The 19,199-nt window shown below is 39.0% G+C and overlaps 2 protein-coding genes across 4 annotated transcripts in view; one reads left to right on the top strand and one right to left on the bottom strand.

Moving 5' to 3' along the window:
- zbtb21 (zinc finger and BTB domain containing 21) overlaps nt 1-19,199 on the top strand; it is a 29,904-nt gene continuing 10,705 nt past the window's right edge. The window contains exons 1-4 of one of the 3 annotated variants that reach the window (XR_006372899.1): nt 20-110; nt 178-317; nt 5,672-5,783; nt 9,921-10,006. The gene's annotated coding sequence lies outside the window, so the exon portion shown is untranslated. Of the gene's footprint in view, nt 111-177; nt 318-2,326; nt 2,436-5,671; nt 5,784-9,920; nt 10,007-19,199 lie in introns of those variants that run through there. The other 2 variants (XR_006372898.1, XM_044140237.1) reach the window with 2 other exon arrangements.
- Nucleotides 84-18,988, bottom strand: umodl1 (uromodulin-like 1). The gene is made up of 17 exons (XM_044140240.1): nt 18,676-18,988; nt 18,043-18,285; nt 17,614-17,772; nt 16,369-16,496; nt 15,360-15,543; nt 14,528-14,668; nt 9,969-10,214; nt 6,827-7,084; nt 6,433-6,545; nt 5,642-5,861; nt 4,977-5,114; nt 4,155-4,882; nt 3,902-4,062; nt 2,223-2,459; nt 1,133-1,289; nt 899-983; nt 84-280 (listed from the first exon to the last, which is right to left on the bottom strand). Exons 1-17 carry the CDS (start codon nt 18,749-18,751, stop codon nt 93-95), a joined length of 3,462 nt encoding a protein of 1,153 aa, XP_043996175.1. The 5' UTR covers nt 18,752-18,988; the 3' UTR covers nt 84-92.

Here is a 19,199-nt window from a genome sequence, read left to right as displayed (position 1 = left end):
CACCTGCAGCTAATGATGATTAATTAGCGGGATTCTGTGAAACTAAAACCGGGAGGACCGTGGTTCTTGCGGACTGGAGCAAAACTCCTATGCTAAGTGTTAAAAACAAGGTAGGTGAAGTTCTCCTCTTTGGGTTTGACGTTGAAGTTGTAGTGTCCGATGCGGTTCCTTTGACAGTAAATCAGGCAGACGAATCCCACGATGAAGCAGAGACACACACCGACCCCAAGACAGGAGAGGCCGACTATGTGGATGGTGTTGAGCTTCTCCTCCAGGGACTCTGAAATGATGTTTACATCGACACGATTCAATGAAAGGTACACCGTGGTTTTAGGGCCATCGTAGATAGAAAAAAGGAGTAAATTTTTGCCAAAAAAACCTGTTTAGATTCATTTCAGAAATTTTCTAATACAAAAATGTAAAATTTTCTTTTTCAAAAGTCTTTTTTTTTTTATTTATTTATTTATTTTTTTTTTACTTTTAAAACGGAGAAATGTCCAGTTGTTTTTTTTTTGTTTGTTTGTTTTTCTCTCACAGTCTTTTGACTTTAGGTGCTCAGAAATGTTCCAGTTTTTTTTTTTTTGTTTTTTTTTTTAAATATTTGAGATTAATTTAAAATATCCAGAGTTTTGTGGCAAATATTTACTACCTTTTTCTTTCTCTTATGGGCCCAGTACGTTGTAGAAAAGGGAACTAGCAGCATGATTTAACACTGAAAAATTCAAAGATTTACTCTCAGCATGTTAAACTACAAGTGGTTTGTTCTACAGCGAGAAAAGATGAATTTATTTTAAGCTTTTCTGCACAGCTGTATCAGAGGTAACAATATATGGTGGTTGTTTAACGTACCAACATTACATACAGTGTTTCATTGAATAGACGACATAAAAGCATTCACCTTCACTTAATCTAAGTATAGGCCCAGAGGATCCAACACTTGTTCCAATCGTGTTTCCAGTCCGAGCTGTTCTTTGTAAACAGTCCTACAAGAAAACATGAGATGATGGCATGTTTTTTTGAATACCCCATATTCTGCTTCATGGCATGCTTCTGTCCAAGCCAGGGGTGATTAGTCTTATGTTGGACCCATAAGACTGTATCTTATGAAAGTAAATGAACTGGCGGCACTCACTGGAACGCAGGTATCAGATCCAACCTGGACGCAGATCTGGACCTTGCAGTGCAGGTAGATCACGTTCAGGTTAACGAAGGAGAAGATCTGCACCGACACCCGGGAGGTGGTGGAGTTTCCGTTCATCAACACTTTGGTGTAAACGTTCAGAGGACAGCTGTGGAGACGCGGAGCAGATCCATTAACTTTGGCTTCACATGAATGGTTTTCATTTAGATGTTTGATCTGAATCATATGGTTTAGTTACCTTGCAACATGAACATTCATTAAAAATTTGGTTGTTGGTTGTAACCTGGTTTTCTGTTGCTCATTTACACACCTAGTCCCTGGGTAAATGGTGAGCTAGCACTGCAACACTGATTAGTGATTCTGGGGAAAAGGCAAGTTTTAGACTTATGAAAGCCTCTTTTCATAAAATAAGAACATGTTTTAAAATATTAGTTATTTTATGATTTATTTATTTGTTTCTCTTTGCAGAATGGACTTTGACGGGTGGCAGTGTACTTGGTTGTGTGTGGGGTGGCAGAAGAATAGTCTCGCCAAGTGTGCAATTACAAACTAGAACTGTCATTGTGTGTGGACAGTTTTCAGCCGCAAATGCCAATATTTGCCATGTCAATTTTACATTTAATATCGAAGGGATTCAGTTTATTAGAGTTTTAAAAATACTGATTTGCTTTTGGATAAAATAACCAAACTCTTAAGTCAAATCTAACTTGGGTTTTTGGATAAAATGTCATCTATATAGAACACAAGTATCAAACTCCAGTCCTCAAGGGCCGCTGTCCTGCAGTTTTTAGATGTGGCATACTGAAAACACTGAAATGAAATAGCTTAATTACCTCCTCCTTGTCTAGATCAGTTCTCCAGAGCCTTGCTATTGACCTAATTATTCTATTCAGGTGTGGTGCATCAGAGGCACATCTAAAAGTTGCAGGGCTGTGGCCCACCAGGACTGGAGTTTGACACCCCTGATATAGAACATAAGCTGTAATAATAGAGGTAAATAAAGGTAGCATTAGTACTTAGGGAGGGAAAGAGTAGATGTTCTCCAACATGAGGATGGAGCAGTGATTGTGCAGCAGCAGACCTGCTCTCCAGGAAGGTGTAGCTGTTTGGGTCGGCCGGATTCTGGGTGGGAGTGGCCCAGCATTTGTTGATGACCACTTTCATTTGTTCCGATGTGTCGTTCAGGCTGACCTCCATCACCACGGCCTGCTCAGGGGACAGGCTGTAGTTGTGGGGCAAAGGCACGGCACCGTTCATCAGCTGCACCCCCACCTGGAACGATCCCAGACCCGTAATCACATCTTTGATCATGTTATACCTGGAGACAAATGGGAGGAACACGGCTGGAATTATTTCACTTCTTATTGCACGCAGTGCAGTTATTTGAGAGATGACTTGATGCTATTGTTTGCCAAAAGAGAAATAAAATAAGTTTGCACATATTAAAATGAGTGAGGAAGCTAAGATGAACACAGAATCTGCAAACGGGAGGAATAAGTTTAACCTACGCTCTTCTACTATCTGAGTAGTGAGAAATGTATTTATTTTCCATTTGTAAAAAATAAAAACAAAACTTTTTTGCAATTAAATTAAAAGCCATCAGCCACTTTTGAGCAAATTTTTAAATAAGACATTGAACCTCAAGAGGGCGCTGTTGGCAATATTGTTGAACATGACCTACAGACCCAGAAAACATAAATCTCACAGTCTACCACCTTTCATGGTTGAGACTTTCAGGCAAGAATCAGTTGAAAAGCAGTTTTTTAATAAACATTGTTTTAATTCTTCCAAGTAGTTCTTACCATATTGCATTATTAGTCAGATGTAATATTCAAATTTTAAATGTTGTGTTTTCATTAGCTGTAAGCAGAAATAAATGCTTGAAAACATAATGTGTGGAATTAATCTGTTTCACTTTGTGCAATTAGTTATTCAAATAAACATCTTAAAATTGTCATTTATGAATATAAATGCATATATTTCATGTCAACAAGCAGTGAAGTTGTCTCTTAGACTAAAAAGACTTGCTAATAGATAGTGTTACTATCTATCACGCCAGTGGTGTAATAGATATATATCTATTATGTTTCTGTTGTTATTGAGAGAACAGAGACTTTTGCCATATCTATAATTTTAGCTAGCTTGGAGGCTAGTTCCACCATTCCCCTGCAACTAATGGAGGATTTTATCCTGCTTGGCCTGATCACCAGCACTGTCACTGGATTCAGAATCTGAAATATGATCTCCAACTCTATCCAGCTACATGTTGAGACTCCTCCTGGTTGTGTGCTCAGTCCCTTGCTTTTCACACTGAGAAAACCCTGATCACAAAATTTTACAGATACCAAAGTATTGGGTATTCTTAGTTTAATTTCCACTTGGTACTTTTGAATAATCACTGTATAGAGTACATTTGACACCTAAAGGACAACAAGACAACAACCTGGTGGTTAATGTGTACAAGACAGGAATGATGATCATCGGTGCATGCACTCCTTAGCACATATGTAGAGAACATGGTGCCTAGCATTTAAATTCTTCTGGGTTCAGATCACATTATACCACCACTGTGTTTATGAAACAATCTCATTGATAGTACAAGGTGTTATTTTATATATTTAATCTAAATTATTCCATGAGTCGCTGTTTCCCTCCTAATCTGTTGGGAAATGTTGGCTCATTTTATTGACAATTTATGATGAAATGACAAAAAACTGGGTAATTTTAGTAAAGCAACCATGACTTTAAGATTAATCATACCCCATGGAGCCAAAGTCTGCAGAAATCAACATGCTTGTCATGTAGGAACACATGATGGGGATTTCCAGCCTGATTCTTGGAACCTCTACTGCGCCACCTTCGGCTGTGTATGGATCCATGCTGTTGAACAACTTCACAGATGCTGTGTACGTAGTTTCATTCTGGAAAGACAACAGAAGGGTCGCCCTTGGAGTTTGTGCATTCTGGTTTATGAGAATGATGAAAATGACCATCACCAGGTACTCGGACTTACATGCACCAGGCTGGTGCCACACTCGTTCCATGCCACAGTCATCTGAACGTGGGAGGCATTGCCTCCATTGACTCCACACTCCGGCATGCCCAAGTACAGAGCACCCTCTGGGATTTTTGCACTCACCAGAAAAGCTTTTGCAAGAGTGACAGTAATGGCAACCACTCTGCAGTGGACTGAAAGGGCTCCTGACAGAGAGGAATTAGTGGCTGATCTTAGAGCAGAAGATGGGGTTGTAGAAGTGATGCTTGGTGTAGTGGTTGTTGTTGGGACAACAGAAGACACTACTTGGCTAGAAGAAGTTGTTGAGTGTGTTGTATTGATCTCAGCGACAGTAATGGTTGTTGTTCTGGGAGCAGCAGTTGTTATCAGATTAGTAGAAAGGACTGTTGGGATGGAAGTAGTTCTTAAGGTGTTGGTCAGAGCTGCAGAGTGGCTTGTCGGAACATTAACGACCAGTGTTGGTGAATTATTGCTTGTTTGAGTAGTACTGGTAATTACAGGGGCAATGTAGAGTGTTGCTGAAGTAGCGGTAGTTGGTGGGATATTATTATTATTAGCTGTAGCTGTGGGGATGGCAAATCTAAAGGGAGGACCATTTGCACTGGTTGCCAATACAGGATTGGTAGTTTTAGAGCTGTTGGTAGCTTGAGCAAAAGTTGGGACAGGTGGAGTAGGATTTATTGTAGAAACTTCTGGTGCTGATATTGTGTCCAAGGTAACATTTGCTGCATGGGACATGATGCATTCATGAGGAAAAATAAAGATATCCACATGAATATCAGTAAACAATATGCGTTAACTTTCCCACTAATGCTCTACCTTGACAGTTGCGTCCAGGTCTTTCTGGGTTGTTGTCTATAAATCCATCAAGGCAGATGCAAGTGTAGGAGGCCCATGTGTTTGTGCATATAGCCCACCAAGAACAATCATTTTCTCCTGAGGCGCATTCGTCAAAATCTGTTGAAAAAGAGTCACTCTTGACCTGTCATTTTTATGCAGACAACACTGTAGACTCATAAAGTATCACCTTTTATCCATCAATCAAATTATACATGAATTGAAATAAGTAGTTGTGAGGGATAAGAAGATGCTGTTGATCTAATGGACATGCTTTATATGTGCTAAAATAGTTTCCTCTTACTCTTTTGGTTGCTCTCATAGCGGGTTTCCACATCTCATGTTCTCTATCTCATGCTGACCCTAACTTCTGTTCCTCCCAAATGTTACAAGTCAAATTCAATAAATTAGAATATGCATTCAAGTGAGACTAAAAATAGCTGTTGAAAATCACCTTTAACCTTTCATCAAGCTCACATTTCTGCATATGTTCATTTCTATTGGTCTGACCTAATATTAAAATTTCAAATGCCCTATTTTCATCGACTAAGTGTAAAATCACCATAATTAAAGGAAACAAAGGATTTTAAACATCCATTTGTGTGTAATTGAGTCTGTTTAAGGTAGTATTGCAAAGTAAGATATACCATTGATGCTTGTGCTGTTTCCGTCCACAGTGAATTTGGAGCTGTTCATCAGGGACAGCACCAGCGCTGAGGGCACATTACCCACAGCTTGTCCTGGACTTGGGTTGAAGATTATGGAGAAGTTCACCACCACACTGCCCAGGTAAAAGCTTTGGATCTCGATCCTCATCTGACCTGAATCCACCATAGCTTTGATCTCTGGAGGCAGAGACTTGTAGATCTGTTGGTAAAAAGTTTGCATTTCAAAGATGATGCTTCACAGTGTGTACTTTTCATCGTAGGTTCCCTTACAGAGAGCAAAATCTCAAACAAGGATGCTTAATTGAGCAAATGAATAATATACTGAGCTCGGTGGCTGGCAGCCAACCAGGAGCTTTGCCAGAAAAACAAACATCTTTATTTGTTGTGATTGCTCTGGCGAGATCACAAGGGGGCCAAATGAGACAAATATTCAATTCATGAGAACTTTCATTGAGCCAAAAGCCTCATGATAAGTACGTGAACAGTGATCATGTTTATGCATACCCGGCCTGTGCTGTAGCAACAAGAAATAAGATGTGGGTGTGGTTTTTAAAACCCAAGATCTTAATAATCAACAGGTCTGAATTGTTCTTTGCCTCCAGTAACCTGCTACAAAAGTGAGCACCTTCAAAGACAACCAGCTGTACACAACAAGCCGAGCGACTTAAGCATAATAACAGAAAAGTTTTGCCCACATTTGTACGGATGTACTGCATACTCATATTCAAAGATGGCATTTTGTTGTGGCATTTTTCTGTTAACACGCTTACCTCCTGTGTAAAAGTCTCAGTGAGGTTTTTGTAGGCCTGGCTGCTGCTGTTTCTCAGGTCTTGGTTGAACTCGATGTTTGTGAGTCGTGTTGTTGCATCAAGAGTCTGAGAATCTGCAAAGAAAAACCTTGTTTGGCAACATAAACCATCTTTTCAATCTAACCCCAGGCCTTCAAGATAAGACCCATCCAAACTTTATGTAGGACATGAAGGCGAACTAGAACAAAAAGAACATTGTGATAGGTTGAACTACTTATATTCACACAATAATAACAATTTTACACTTGAGCCCATGACAACAATTATTACTTTGAATGAATGGACCGAAGTCTCCAGTGGGTTTCAGTGAACAAAAATGACTTTGTATTAAAGCGCTGCAATATTCCATTCCTACCCGTTTTGACCATCATGTGAAGAGCAGATCCTCGCCCTCCACAAGCACAAGGTGTCACAGTGACATTGTAGAGCACCCCAGGCTGAAGTCCATTCAGCTCTATCATAGTCTGGTTGGTTTCCCAGCGCTCAGTGACCACTGATGTCTTGCTCAGAGTGACCCAGAAAGTCTGGTTGCTTTGAACCTGGGTTGACCACTGGACAGACATGGACGTTCCAGTGACATTAGCAGACCATAAGCCACTGATTCTAGGAGGACCTGGTAGGGTGTTTAATGAAAGAGAGTAGTGTAATTTGTCATGACACATTGTTAAAATAAATGGCTGTAGTTACTTTTGCTTTTGCATAGCATCACAGGTCTGTACATGTTTTTACAGTCTAAGTTAAGCACTTGAGTATATTTATTTTATTTGATGTCAGAATAATAAATCCAACACTATTTGCCTTGATATATTTTCCAGACGTTGGATTCTCATATACAGTAGTTATCAGTACTGCACTTTTAGAGATAGTGTTATGACAAATTGGTGTTTATGTTTGGGTCGTTCTTATGTGTTCCTCTCTAGTCCTGGTTTTATTCAAAAGGTATGTTTGTAGTTTCTTTTGAGACTTATTTCAGCATCACATTTTAGTCTCTTTTCCTCAGATTTACTCCTTTCTCCCTGCCACAGCTGTTCCTCATTTTGTCTGATTAGTGGTTTGCGTTCCTGTGTCCTTTTTCCATCAAAATGTTTTGGTTTATCATTGTCAACAAAGGGGAAGAATACAAGCAATAATGTCGGCATAAGATTACACCAAACTCCACTGGACATATGATTAGGGCTAAAAGAATATTGTAGCTGATGTAAAAACTTACTTTACTCATCTATAAAGAGTAAACCTGCTGTGATATTGTTACTTATGTTCTCACTCATGTTGATGTATCCAGAGGCTTCTTTTGTGAGGGCATAGCCATAAAGAAATTATTTTTTTAATAAACATAAACTCCTATGTTGTATGTGTGCTGCTATAACGCAGCTACATTTTTGCATAGGACATGTATATTGGGATAAATTATGTGAAATTTACATTGAGCTAAACACATTTTAGAAAAGCTTATAAACACTCAAATAAACAGGCAGAAGTATGTAGAAAATAAGTCCAAATTCACTCCATCTCAGAAGTTTTAAGCATTTAGAATGCTGAGGTGAGTGAACCTTCACAAGTACAGACAGGGCATTCACTTAGCATCGCTTATCATGACGTAACATTATTACCCATGACATTTGCTGGGTTAAAATTTTGCAGCCATGCAATACATGGAAATACAAAGACGGAGCATTATTTACTTAGCTGCATATCTTAACATGCCATTGAGTGTTATGTGAGCTCAAATGGTGGTATGAAGCAAGCCAATCGAAACTCAATTTACTTATTATTAAGCCAGTATGACTTACATGCATCTGTACTGCATTGTGGGACATGTGTGCATAAGATCTGCCATTTTTAAGATGACTAATGATTAATATGCAGAAACTTCGTCATAGAATGCAAACATTTTTGTGACATCAACATGTGATATTTATGGTGAACAATTGAGATTAAAAGCAAACTTCTGCAAATGAAGAAAATAGTAATGATAAAGAACGTGCAGCCATCTGGTTGCAGATGGCTGCACCAGGTGCTCTAGCAAACTAATTTGCTTTTTTTAAAGGTTTTATTGGCTTTAGTGGCCTTTATTTGATAGTTAATTGACAGGAAAGTGGGTAATGAGAGAAGGGGGAAGACATATGGCATAGGTTGCCAGGCCGGGAATCGAACCTGCGACGGCCACGTCGAGGACTAAAGGCCTCCTTTACGTTATTATTAAGCGCCACCACAGCACATCCCTGCTAGAGCACCTTTTGAATCCGTTTCAGCCTTTGGTCTTCTTTGGCAAGAGTTGATAAGCAGGGCACATCTTGACTTGATATTATTTGGCCACTCTGCAGTCAAAATGACTTCCAAATTTACCAGATTACATGGACGTCTCTTGTCCACAGTCTGTCATGGTCTTTCAGTCCAAAAAGAAAACAAAAACAGACAAAACTAGAATGATGGGAACAGGACACAGAGTCAGAGAATGAGAAACAGAGAATCCAGCCAAGAACAACAACAACAAAATAGATGGGAGGTTAAATATTGAGGCGCCGGTGGGAAATGACAAAGGAACCAGGTGGACTTACAGCAGTGAAAGGAAGAAAGCAGGAAAACTGAGGGAGGGGAACTGACACAAAGAAAACTGAACTACATTTCCTCTTAGTTTTTCTCACAAACTAAGAGGACAACACTAATCTGATGCAAAATCCAAAAGCACAAAGAACAGAGCATAGGAATGAACTAAGAGGCACTTTTTTAACAATAATGAACACAGAAAATTTACTGAATGTGGCAAGACATTTAGGAAATAGATGAACAAGGAAAATGATTTTAAAAAAACCCAGACAGCCCTCCTCAGAGAAACGTTTCTGTCAAATTCATTTTTGAACTCTGGTTCGGCTTCATAAAAACTTCTGAATAATTATTCCTTTGTTGATTTAGATGCATATTTGGCCTCAGCATGATTAAAAAAATAGTCGCTGATCTTCAGCTTCAGCTCTCTATCCCACACCTGAAGGTTTGGGTCAAAACTGACTTTTACAGTGATTATTATTTTTGTCCAAATTAACAAAAGCTCCGATTCCATGAATGAGACATAACCACTCACCATGACTCTCCTACCACTACAGGGCTTTTTTTTTTTGTAAACAGCAGTATATAACAATGTACTTTAAATAATTTAAAGACACCAAATAATTTTATTTTCATTGGTGGGGTTGGTTTCAGTTTGGTAGTGACTGTGAAAAGTTATTCCATAGATTACCCCGACGCTGGTATGGATAGTTTTAGAAACATAAGGTCTCATTTAATGCAACCTCACCAAACTCAGAAATGTAACTACTGAACAAAAATTAGGCGTAATTCAATAACTGCCTGGATTATTTGGCACCAGAGGAGCATTCTGCATGCAATCTTCCAGCAAAATCTGCATTTTTGTTTTTTCTATTCGGAACAGCAGATGGTAACTTTTCTTTTAGGTTCCAGTTTTCAGAAGGAACTTGGGACGAAAGGTCAAGATTTCTTACGACATGGAGCCGCTGGCAGAGCTGAGGCAGCGGCCTGGCTCATGCTGGTAGCCGGCGCTGAGCTTCTCCCCAGTGAGGCGTGTGACGAATTATAAGTGACGGGACTTGTGTTAGTCAGAGCTGTAGTCACACCGGTTCCGAGCGGGACGGTGCCATAGCCTGAAGGGTCCCTTGTGCTGCGGAGCATCCAGGAAAAGGTTGTGTTCACCACTGGGGGCATGGCGGTGGCTCCCACCCCGGTGCCGCCTGGGAGCAAAAAATAAGAAGAGCGTGTTGAATCGAAGCTTCTGAAGAAAACCTTGCGTGGGCATTGATGTGCCTTTCTGCATTTATTTTTTGTTGTTGTTGTTTCAAAGATGACTCACAACAGAGAAACCCAGAAGAGGTCATGGTGAAAATATTAGAAATCTGGACAATTTTCGGTGTGTTTACTTTGCCTCATGCTGTGATGTATTTTTGTAGCATAGGATGCATGTTGTTGATGTGTTTTTGTGGCCTTTATTTGATTCACACTAAAGTATTTTCCATTAGTCTTTGCTTCTGTTTTACTGTCACTGCGAGAGATAAGCTTTTACTCTTTGTTTGTCTTTCTTTTATACGTCTGTAGTTGTTCCCTACATACATAACTTTGCAAAAGTATTCGTATCCCTTGTACTTTTTCATATTTTTTCAAATTGCTGTCTAAAACTTTAGTTTAACTTGGATATTTTTGGGATAGTGCATAACTGATAAGAAAAAAAAAATGCTGCATTGATAACTTTTTTTTGGTTTCCAAATTAAAAGCTCAGACGCCTGGCGTACATTTGTGTTCTGCACTTCAAAGTCAATACTTTATAGAAGCAGCTGTTGTTTCTGTTACAGCTGCAGGTCTCTACACTGAAAATTTTTTTTTCTTTGAACCAACTTTAAAACATACTCAGCTAATTTTATGAGTTTTGCTGAAACTACAATTGATTTCAAAATTATTCAAATGAGAATTATAGCTTGAGCAAATAAAATAAAATTTGCTGTGGCATATAAGAGTATCTATTTAAGTTGGTTTAAAGAAAAAAAAAATTTCAGTGTACCAGCTCTGAACATCTACAGATTGAGATTATTTCCCACTTAGCTTTGTGATAGCCATCAGTCTACGAAAAGTTATTTTGAAGTCTTGACTCTGATTCTCTGTTAGATTTAGATCTGGACTTTGACTGGGCCCTTCTAACGCATGAACATGCTTTCATCTAAACCATTCTGTTGCTCTGTATGTTTAAGATGGTCGTCCTGCTGGAAGGTGATATTCTGCCCCAGTTTTAGTCCTTTACAGTCTCTAAAAGGTTTTCTTCCAGGACTTCTCAGCATTTAGCCACATCCCTCAAAACAAAACAGATGATCCAACTTAAAAGACAAATATTTAATTCGTTACAAGTAATCAAATTAAGTTTATCCAAGTAAATATATTACATTTATTAAATTTGACGGATTGTATTTAGGGGTATCAGAATAACGTAATAATATGAAAAGTGAATGCTGCAACTTTCAGATTCAGATCTGGATTTATTTTCCTTCTACATCATGATTATGCAGTCTAATACATGAAATCCTATTGAGATACATTAACGCTAGTGTGACAATAGGTGAAAAATTGCAATGGGGTATGAATTACTTTGCATGTGAGAGAGTTACGAAAGAGTTATAAGTTATAAATGTACCTTATGCACATCATAGCATCTAGTTTTGACTGAAAAAAGTGCAGATTGTGTTTTGGGACTTTTGTAAACAGTTATTTTGAAACCGGTTTCCACTTTGCTCCGTATTTAACTTTACTACCCGTCTGTAGAACAGCATTTCCAGGTGTTGGTTCTGTTCTGGTGTTTTCTTGCACGTTTCAGTTGTTTTCCTGTTCCTACACGTTTAATTGAAATGAATCGGTTGCCTCCACAGCATGTCCCACCATCAGGTTCTACCAAAGCGTATTAGCTGCAGGCAGTTAGTTTCCTTCTGACACGTTTACATCATCTCACGTCTTCGTATATTTTATAGTTCTGCTGTCTGGATTTCTGTTGCACTGTTTAGACCAGGAGCCATTTTCGTGAAAACAGCGTTTCTTGCAAATTTCTCTCCTTTAAAAAATAACTTAGCTTAATATTTAATTACTGTGTTATGTGTTCTTTAAATGTGTTAAAGAACCAGAGTTGAGCTTCCATTTTAACAATAAAAATTTGACTTCTAAAATATGCAAATTTCCACAAAGCACCTGCCTAAATTTGCTGTTTAAATCTTGATCCTGTCATATAAAACTCCTTATTCGTCTGTTTATGATCACATCAAGTCAAGATCCAAGTGAAACAATGTTGAGTTTTTTTGTTTTAGTTTGACATTGCAATAAATAAAAAGAAAAAAAAGAAAACAGAAACTGTATTTCTTATTGTAGGTGCAGTCAGTTGTGGAGAACCAAACCACATGGAAAAACTGCTACACTTCTGAAAACTCTGCTCAGTTCAAAATAAGAGCCCCTGCGGTGGGCCCAAAGAGCCACTGCAGCTCTGACCCGCGATTTGATTATGATTCAATCTGCAACAACATTCCTTTATTTGATTCTTCTTCCAGCCTCCTGCCAATGAGTCCACAGTTACAGCCTGACAAGTTTACCTCTATCAGTATTTATTAGAAACCAGGAGAAAATGAAACTGCCTAATAGCCAAGAGTGTCAAACAGAAACTTTGGAGCAAAACTGTTAACTGATGCAATATTTTGAGTGCTGCTTGGGACTTTCCTATGTATGATGCTGGAAAGTCCCCGGTTACATTTATACAATATTGTCATTTCAAAACAGAACACACAGAAAGCTATTTACAGAGGAAAGAAAACAAGTTCAGGTAAAATAAAACTAGTTTAACCCTCTCCGATGAGATGTCACTGCAGCAAAATGCAACAGAGGTTTTAAACTTGTAAGATAAGTTGATATCTTTCAGCATTATTCCACGAAGTCTTTGTGGAAGGTGTAACAAATTGCTCCAGTCTGCAAAAGATATATTCATATTTTCCAGATTGAGCACGTACAGCACGCTGCACTCACAACAATGCGTTTTTAGGATAGTGAGTTTCGACAGGGAAGAAACACAAAACAAAATCGAAAAAGTCTTGGATCCACTCGTTTTCGCTCTTCCCTGAGGAAACACAACCAGCTGAAAGACTTTTGTGGAACGGCTCGACCAGCTTTGCACATCTAGAAACGAGAATATTTTTTGCAAATTCGTCATTACAAAATAGATCGAGCTCAGGCAGACTGGATGAAGAGCATCTGTGAAGATCTTTAAATATTTCAACAGATTCTCTACTATATATATATATATATATATATATATATATATAGATAGATAGATAGATAGATAGATAGATAGATATATAAATAATGCTGCCAGTTCTACGGTTTGGCTGTTCGGATGCTGTGTTAATTTGGTGTTTTACATGTTGGCGTAAACATAAAGCTTTGGTCTAATCTGATCAGAGCACCTTCTTCCACCAACGCTGTATCCCGTATGACTTGTGCCAGGCTGCAGACCAGATCTATTCTGTTTTTGTTTTTTGATGGTTTTTTTGGCCACTTGTTTTTGGCCCAATTTTTGTTCAAAACATTCGTGGTTATAATTAGGCCTGTCACATTAACACATTTTGCTGGATGATAAATTATTCCAGTAGTTATTCTGGTACATGATAATATTGCTGTTTTGAGACTTTTTTTTACGTAATGTATTGATAATGGCTTAATAATGTCAGTTTGCTCTCTCAAAGACCAGGAACTGGAAGATGTTTTAATTATCCAAAATAAAACGCAACAAGTAAAACACAAACCAGACACAACCAAAACCATAAATAGATTTGATTATTATGAAGTCTCTGCAACCCAAATGTCCCTACAAAAATATTACCCATCAGAATAAAGATTATTGAGCTTGTTTTAATTTATCCTGTGATTAACTGATTAATTGCTTATCGTGACAGGCTTAGTTGTAGAGCTGTACAATAAATCAATAACAATATATATATTGCAGTAGACATGATCAATATCAATAGATCTGATAGAATATTCAATACTTAATCTATAGAATATTGACAGGACCGCACAGCATTCTGGGAGCTGTAGGCAGAGAAAAGGCTTACTGGCTGCTCACAGCCAGTAAGACATCAACTAACTCACTAAACTATTTGGTTACCTAGCAACAAATTGTTGAGTAACTTGTGCAGTAGCAGTTTCCCGTTTCGCCACTTGCCTCAAAACTGCTTTAAAAAATAACGTGGTGGAGCGGAAACTGTGGATAAAACAGGACCAGGATGGCAGAATTTCAGATATTTGAAATACACAAAAAAAAAGCTAATAATTATCAATATGGACTGATATGATATAATATGATATTTATGATATATTATTTTGAGCCATATCCATTTGGTCCTTCCTGTGACAAAATCTGAAAAAAATAATTTCACCATAAAAAGAGCAACAAGTCCCTCTAAAATATGTTTCAGTCATTTTTGCACAGTATAAATGATTATTGCATATCATTTCCACACAGTCCTACCTGTACAGGTCACTCCAGGGTCATTGGGGTCACCCAACAAATATTCTTGTTGGCAGATGCACTGGTAAGAGCCCAGCGTGTTGCTACAGTGTGCCTGAGTGGAGCATCGATGAAGAGCAGGGTGCGCACACTCATCCACATCTGCCGTGGGGAGAGAGAGCAGACGAGGGGGGCAGTTTAAAGCTCTCAGAAATACAGAAATATAGTGTTAAAAAGTGAAATGACAAATCAAAGAAAGCAGTTATCAGAGTTAATCACAACGTTCGACTTCGGCTGGCTTCATATGTCATCCTTGAGTCTTTAATTCAAAGGCTAAGTCATGATGATGCGTCTAAAAATAAAGTCTGTTGTTACACTAAGCTGAAGTGGTGATTTCAAACGAGCCGTGCAGAGGAGAGAAGTCATTATCTTTAACAAAATCTAAGAGCGCACGATGGCGACTCGTTTCATGTCTTTTTGTGAAAATATAGCAAATGTGATTTATGATTAATATCAGAGCGCGCTTGCGTGTGCCTGTGCTTTGTGTGAGTGGGCGGGCGTGTGTGTGTCGTGTGTGTGTGTGTTTGCGCACACAGTCGCTCTGGTGTTATTTTCCGCTATTGCAGGAAACATCCCACAGAAGACTGTCGCTCAAACAGAACTGGTGGGAGAAAGGAAACCGTGGTGCGGCTGAGTCATTTTTTCCTGAACACCGTGTTCTCTGCCTCATGAATCATTCTCAAAACTCGGCGAGAATGTCTTTTCTCTGTAGGAAGAAGAAAAGGAAAAAGAAAGAAAAAGAAACCGCCTCAAGTATCTTCGCAGAGAGATCAGTGCCGCCGAGTCACTTCACCTTGCACCGTTACAGATGACACCTCCGGTATGTGTTTAAGAAGAAGGTGCAGCTTCGATGAAGCGCTGTGCAGCGATAGGGACGAGTTGCTCCGGATGAGCAGAGATGTGGACACTGTGTAGGGATGGACAGGCCGAGAGCTCAGATAGAAGATGGAAACCTCAGAGTCCAGAGCGCCGGTGATCTTTGAAGAGAAATGAAAACGTTTATACTCAGAACAAAATGCGTTATTATCAGAAGATAAAATATTTCCGATATAATTAATCATCATTTAAATATCGAAGCTGCAGCGAGTAACTTTTATTTTAAAAAATACATAGCCTATAATGTCTATCACTATAAGAGAGGAAGAATGGAATGAGGAGGACTAGAGTGGGCAGCAGGCACACAGGCATGATTGACAGCGCTAAGACCCTCCTCCTGGCTCGGATTCTTTGTTTCCAGTTAGAAGACAGAGGAGTTTGATTTATTTATATATTTTTTAAACAGCTTATCTGTCTAATGTCATACTGTGTCACGACAAAGTGACACTTTCAACTTTAATGTAAAAAAATATTTTTTTTTTGCAAAAGTTCCGAACTTTAAAGGGAAAAGATTGGCTAGCCTTACAGTGCCATCCTTAGTCCATCCTTAGTCCAAGTGCATCCTTAAATGTAACTGAGAATCTGCAACAATTCCTGAGAATTGCTGTTTTCAGACACACTCCATCCACAGATGCAAAAGGAAAGGGTAACAATGTTAGTCAACATATGAGATGCATCCAGTCCATGTTTTAGTGCATACCACGCCATTCGTTTTTTACTTGGTGTTTCATTTCCCTTGAATTAACAGCTATTTTTTATTTATATTGGTCAAATCAAATCCTAACAATATTCACTGGAAGATGGTGGTTGTAACATGACAAAGTTTGGATACATCCAATGGATTTTTTATTTTTGCAAGACACTGTATATATATGTCGCTCGTATTCCTGGCAGGAATGGTTTAATAAAATTAGGAGACGTGTTACCATTGCTTGTAATAATCTGGTGAGATTCAAAAGCCCATTTTCCTTGGACAACAGTTGCTGGTGATCCATCTTCACTGTCACCGTTGTGTTCCAGAAGCTTCCTTGAAACCCCACTTCCTGTTCTGATCCTAAAAGCACAGTTCAGATGATCAATTTCAGCCAACCTGAATTGTTTTTTTCCCCCGAATTTATGTTGGTCTGGAAAATGTATTAAATAATATAAAGACAATCCTGCAGAGGCAACTGCTGACATCTGTAATCTACAGGTTAACCCTTTCACCCACAAACCTCAATGAACTGAAGGCATGTTGAGGGGAGAGTGGGCTGAATTTCCACCAGAATGACGTCAAAGGCCACTGGGGTCACATAGCAGGCAGTTGTTTAAGGTTATTGCTGCTAAAGTTGGTGTTTCCAACTCAGCTGTGTTCAGATAAATAATAGCTTTAACCTAATAAAATCATGTTTATTTTCTACCAGGATTAGGTAGAAATCCTCCAGGATCTGTTGTTTTCAGATCCTGGAGAAGTACACAGGCAAAAAAAGTCAAAATATTTGTTCTTCCAGATTTTATTGCCTATACAGTTCTCTCCCTTTTCCCATCTTTATATCATTCCTCTCTTCCTTCTTTGTGTTTTTCATTGTTTGTTCCTTTTATTTTTATTGTGTCCTTTTTTCATTTTGTTGGTTTATTTCTTTCCTTCCTTTGTTGTGTTCTTCTCTTTCGTATTTTACTGTTACCTTACCTTCTTACTTCCTTTCTTCTTTGTTTCCTTTTTTATGTCCTTCTGTCCTTTCTCTCCATATTTCTTTCTGCTCTTCTTTGGGTTTTGTGTTTTCTTTTTGTTTTCTTGCCTTCCTCCCTCACCTTTACAGCTGACATATTTTAAACCTTGTCATTAATCCACAGAGTATGAAAGAGTGAGACTTTTTAAGAGGAAATTTGGGGAAACAAAACAACTTCAGTTATGAAACCGTATAACACTATTGATAAAGATTTAGCTAAGATTATTGTTGCCAACAATATACTTTAACTAACAGCTTATTTAGGCTGACTTGTTAGGTGACATTACTTAGACTCATCTCTGCTACTTGTGGCTTCACTTGAACCTAAAACTCTTTAAAGAAGAAAATAAAAATAAAAAACGACTAAAAAACGTAATTTTAATAAAACGCCAGTCACGTTCACACACAGAGCCCACCATCTCTACCGTTTTTAATAACAGCACAAACAGGAGGAGCACTAACTTGTCGGATCGCTGCAGAGAAACCGGCCACATCTCTGGCAGCATTTCTGCCAGCCTGGACAGTCCAAATCAAACTCGCAGTCCACAGAACTGGGAGACAGTCCATCTGCAGTTGGACAGGATCCTGGCTTGGCGGTAAACTCATCACTCCTGTTTACAGCTTCATTCAAAGGAAAATAACACGTTACAGGCCGCATATTAGCGCCGAGTTATTTGTAGCGCTGCACTTTCTGCTCGCCCATCTGGTGTCTTGCACACAGCACCACACACTGAAAGGGCAGCCTGACTGCAGAGCCGGCTCACGGAGCAGGATACCACATCATCAGATCAATCAGACAGACAGAAGGATTTACCCTTTTTAACAGCAGATAAATCCCTTAGACACCTCTAAAGCTCAAACCAAAATCTAGATTTTCTTCAGAGTACTTACACAGGGAACAGTAGCGACCAACTTGCTCATAGCCGTGGCAGCATCTCGTCACCTGCTCCTTTACTGTCTTATACTCAATCTGATGCATCATCTTGTAAAGGGTGACGGTACACGTTGTCCAGAGAAGCCAGCCGCCGCAAGGCCTCGTCACGGTATAAGGGAACGGATGAATTACCAAGAAACTCACATTTCTGCTCTGATTCTGGGTACACAGGTGGTAGCCGGAGGGATATAAGTTATTTTCTGCCAAAGAAACAAAATTTGCCTTAATGCGTCTGTTCATAGTCACTGAGCTAATGTCTTTTGTCAGTTTTGTTGGGCCAAGTTAATCTGCGTAGCGCATTGCCGCAACAAGCCAGTTCAAAGTGCTTTACACCAAGCAAACAATAACCACTTACGAAACAAGCAATAAACAGTACATTTTATCAAATGTCCTCATGAAAAAAAATGTATATCGAATATATTGATCAGTGTCCCAGTTATTCAAAAACAGGTGTGTTTTTAGCTTTGATTTAAAGGATCTCAGTGTTTCAGCAGTTTTGCAGTTTTCTAAAAGTTTGCTCCAGATTGGAGAAGCATAAAAACCGACCGCTGCTGTGTTTGGTTCTGGTTGGCGGCGGATGCAGAGCCTACCTTCCTCCTCGGCGCTTTGTCCCGAACAGAGAGCCAGCAGGGCCCCAGACGCCCAGATCGAGAGGATCCAGCTCATCTTTCACAGCTCAGAATCTGCAGCGTTCAGCCGCCACATAGTGCATGTTTGACTTTGAGACGATGCCAGGTTACTGCTCAGGGGCGAGTCCCTCTGTGGCCCTGTCTTCCTCCACCCTTCGTTACAGCATCCCGTCCCCAACGGACCGCAAAACATAACCACGGCGAAGGGGTAAATGTGAAATGCTGGATAACAACGCTTCAGAAATCCATTCGTGGATGAGATTAAAATATTAGCGCTTATTAGAAAATATAGTATGATTCTGATTTATTTATTTATTCACACTCGCACAAAAATATCAGGTCTCTGAAGAAGCTATTGAAAGCTTATTGAGGCAGCCTGGGTATATCCAGTTTATATATTTTAATTATTTTTTTAGATAGTAAAATAACAACAGCACATCATTCATTCCTCTTACATGCAATTTACAGAATAAATTATATTAGCT

Source organism: Gambusia affinis, linkage group LG15 (genome assembly GCF_019740435.1).
Source record: "Gambusia affinis linkage group LG15, SWU_Gaff_1.0, whole genome shotgun sequence".
NCBI lineage: Eukaryota > Metazoa > Chordata > Actinopteri > Cyprinodontiformes > Poeciliidae > Gambusia > Gambusia affinis.
Note: the sequence above shows the minus strand (reverse complement) of the source record. Positions and strands in the feature narration are given on the sequence as shown.

Coding starts and splice junctions, on each gene's coding strand:
- umodl1 (XM_044140240.1), bottom strand. CDS start 18,751: ATGAGCTGGATCCTCTCGATCTGGGCGTCTGGGGCCCTGCTGGCTCTC. Junction 5,862..6,432: donor CTGAGACTTTTACACAGGAG/GTAAGCGTGTTA, acceptor TTTTACCAACAG/ATCTACAAGTCTCTGCCTCC. Junction 1,290..2,222: donor TACACCTTCCTGGAGAGCAG/GTCTGCTGCTGC, acceptor GCGTCTCCACAG/CTGTCCTCTGAACGTTTACA.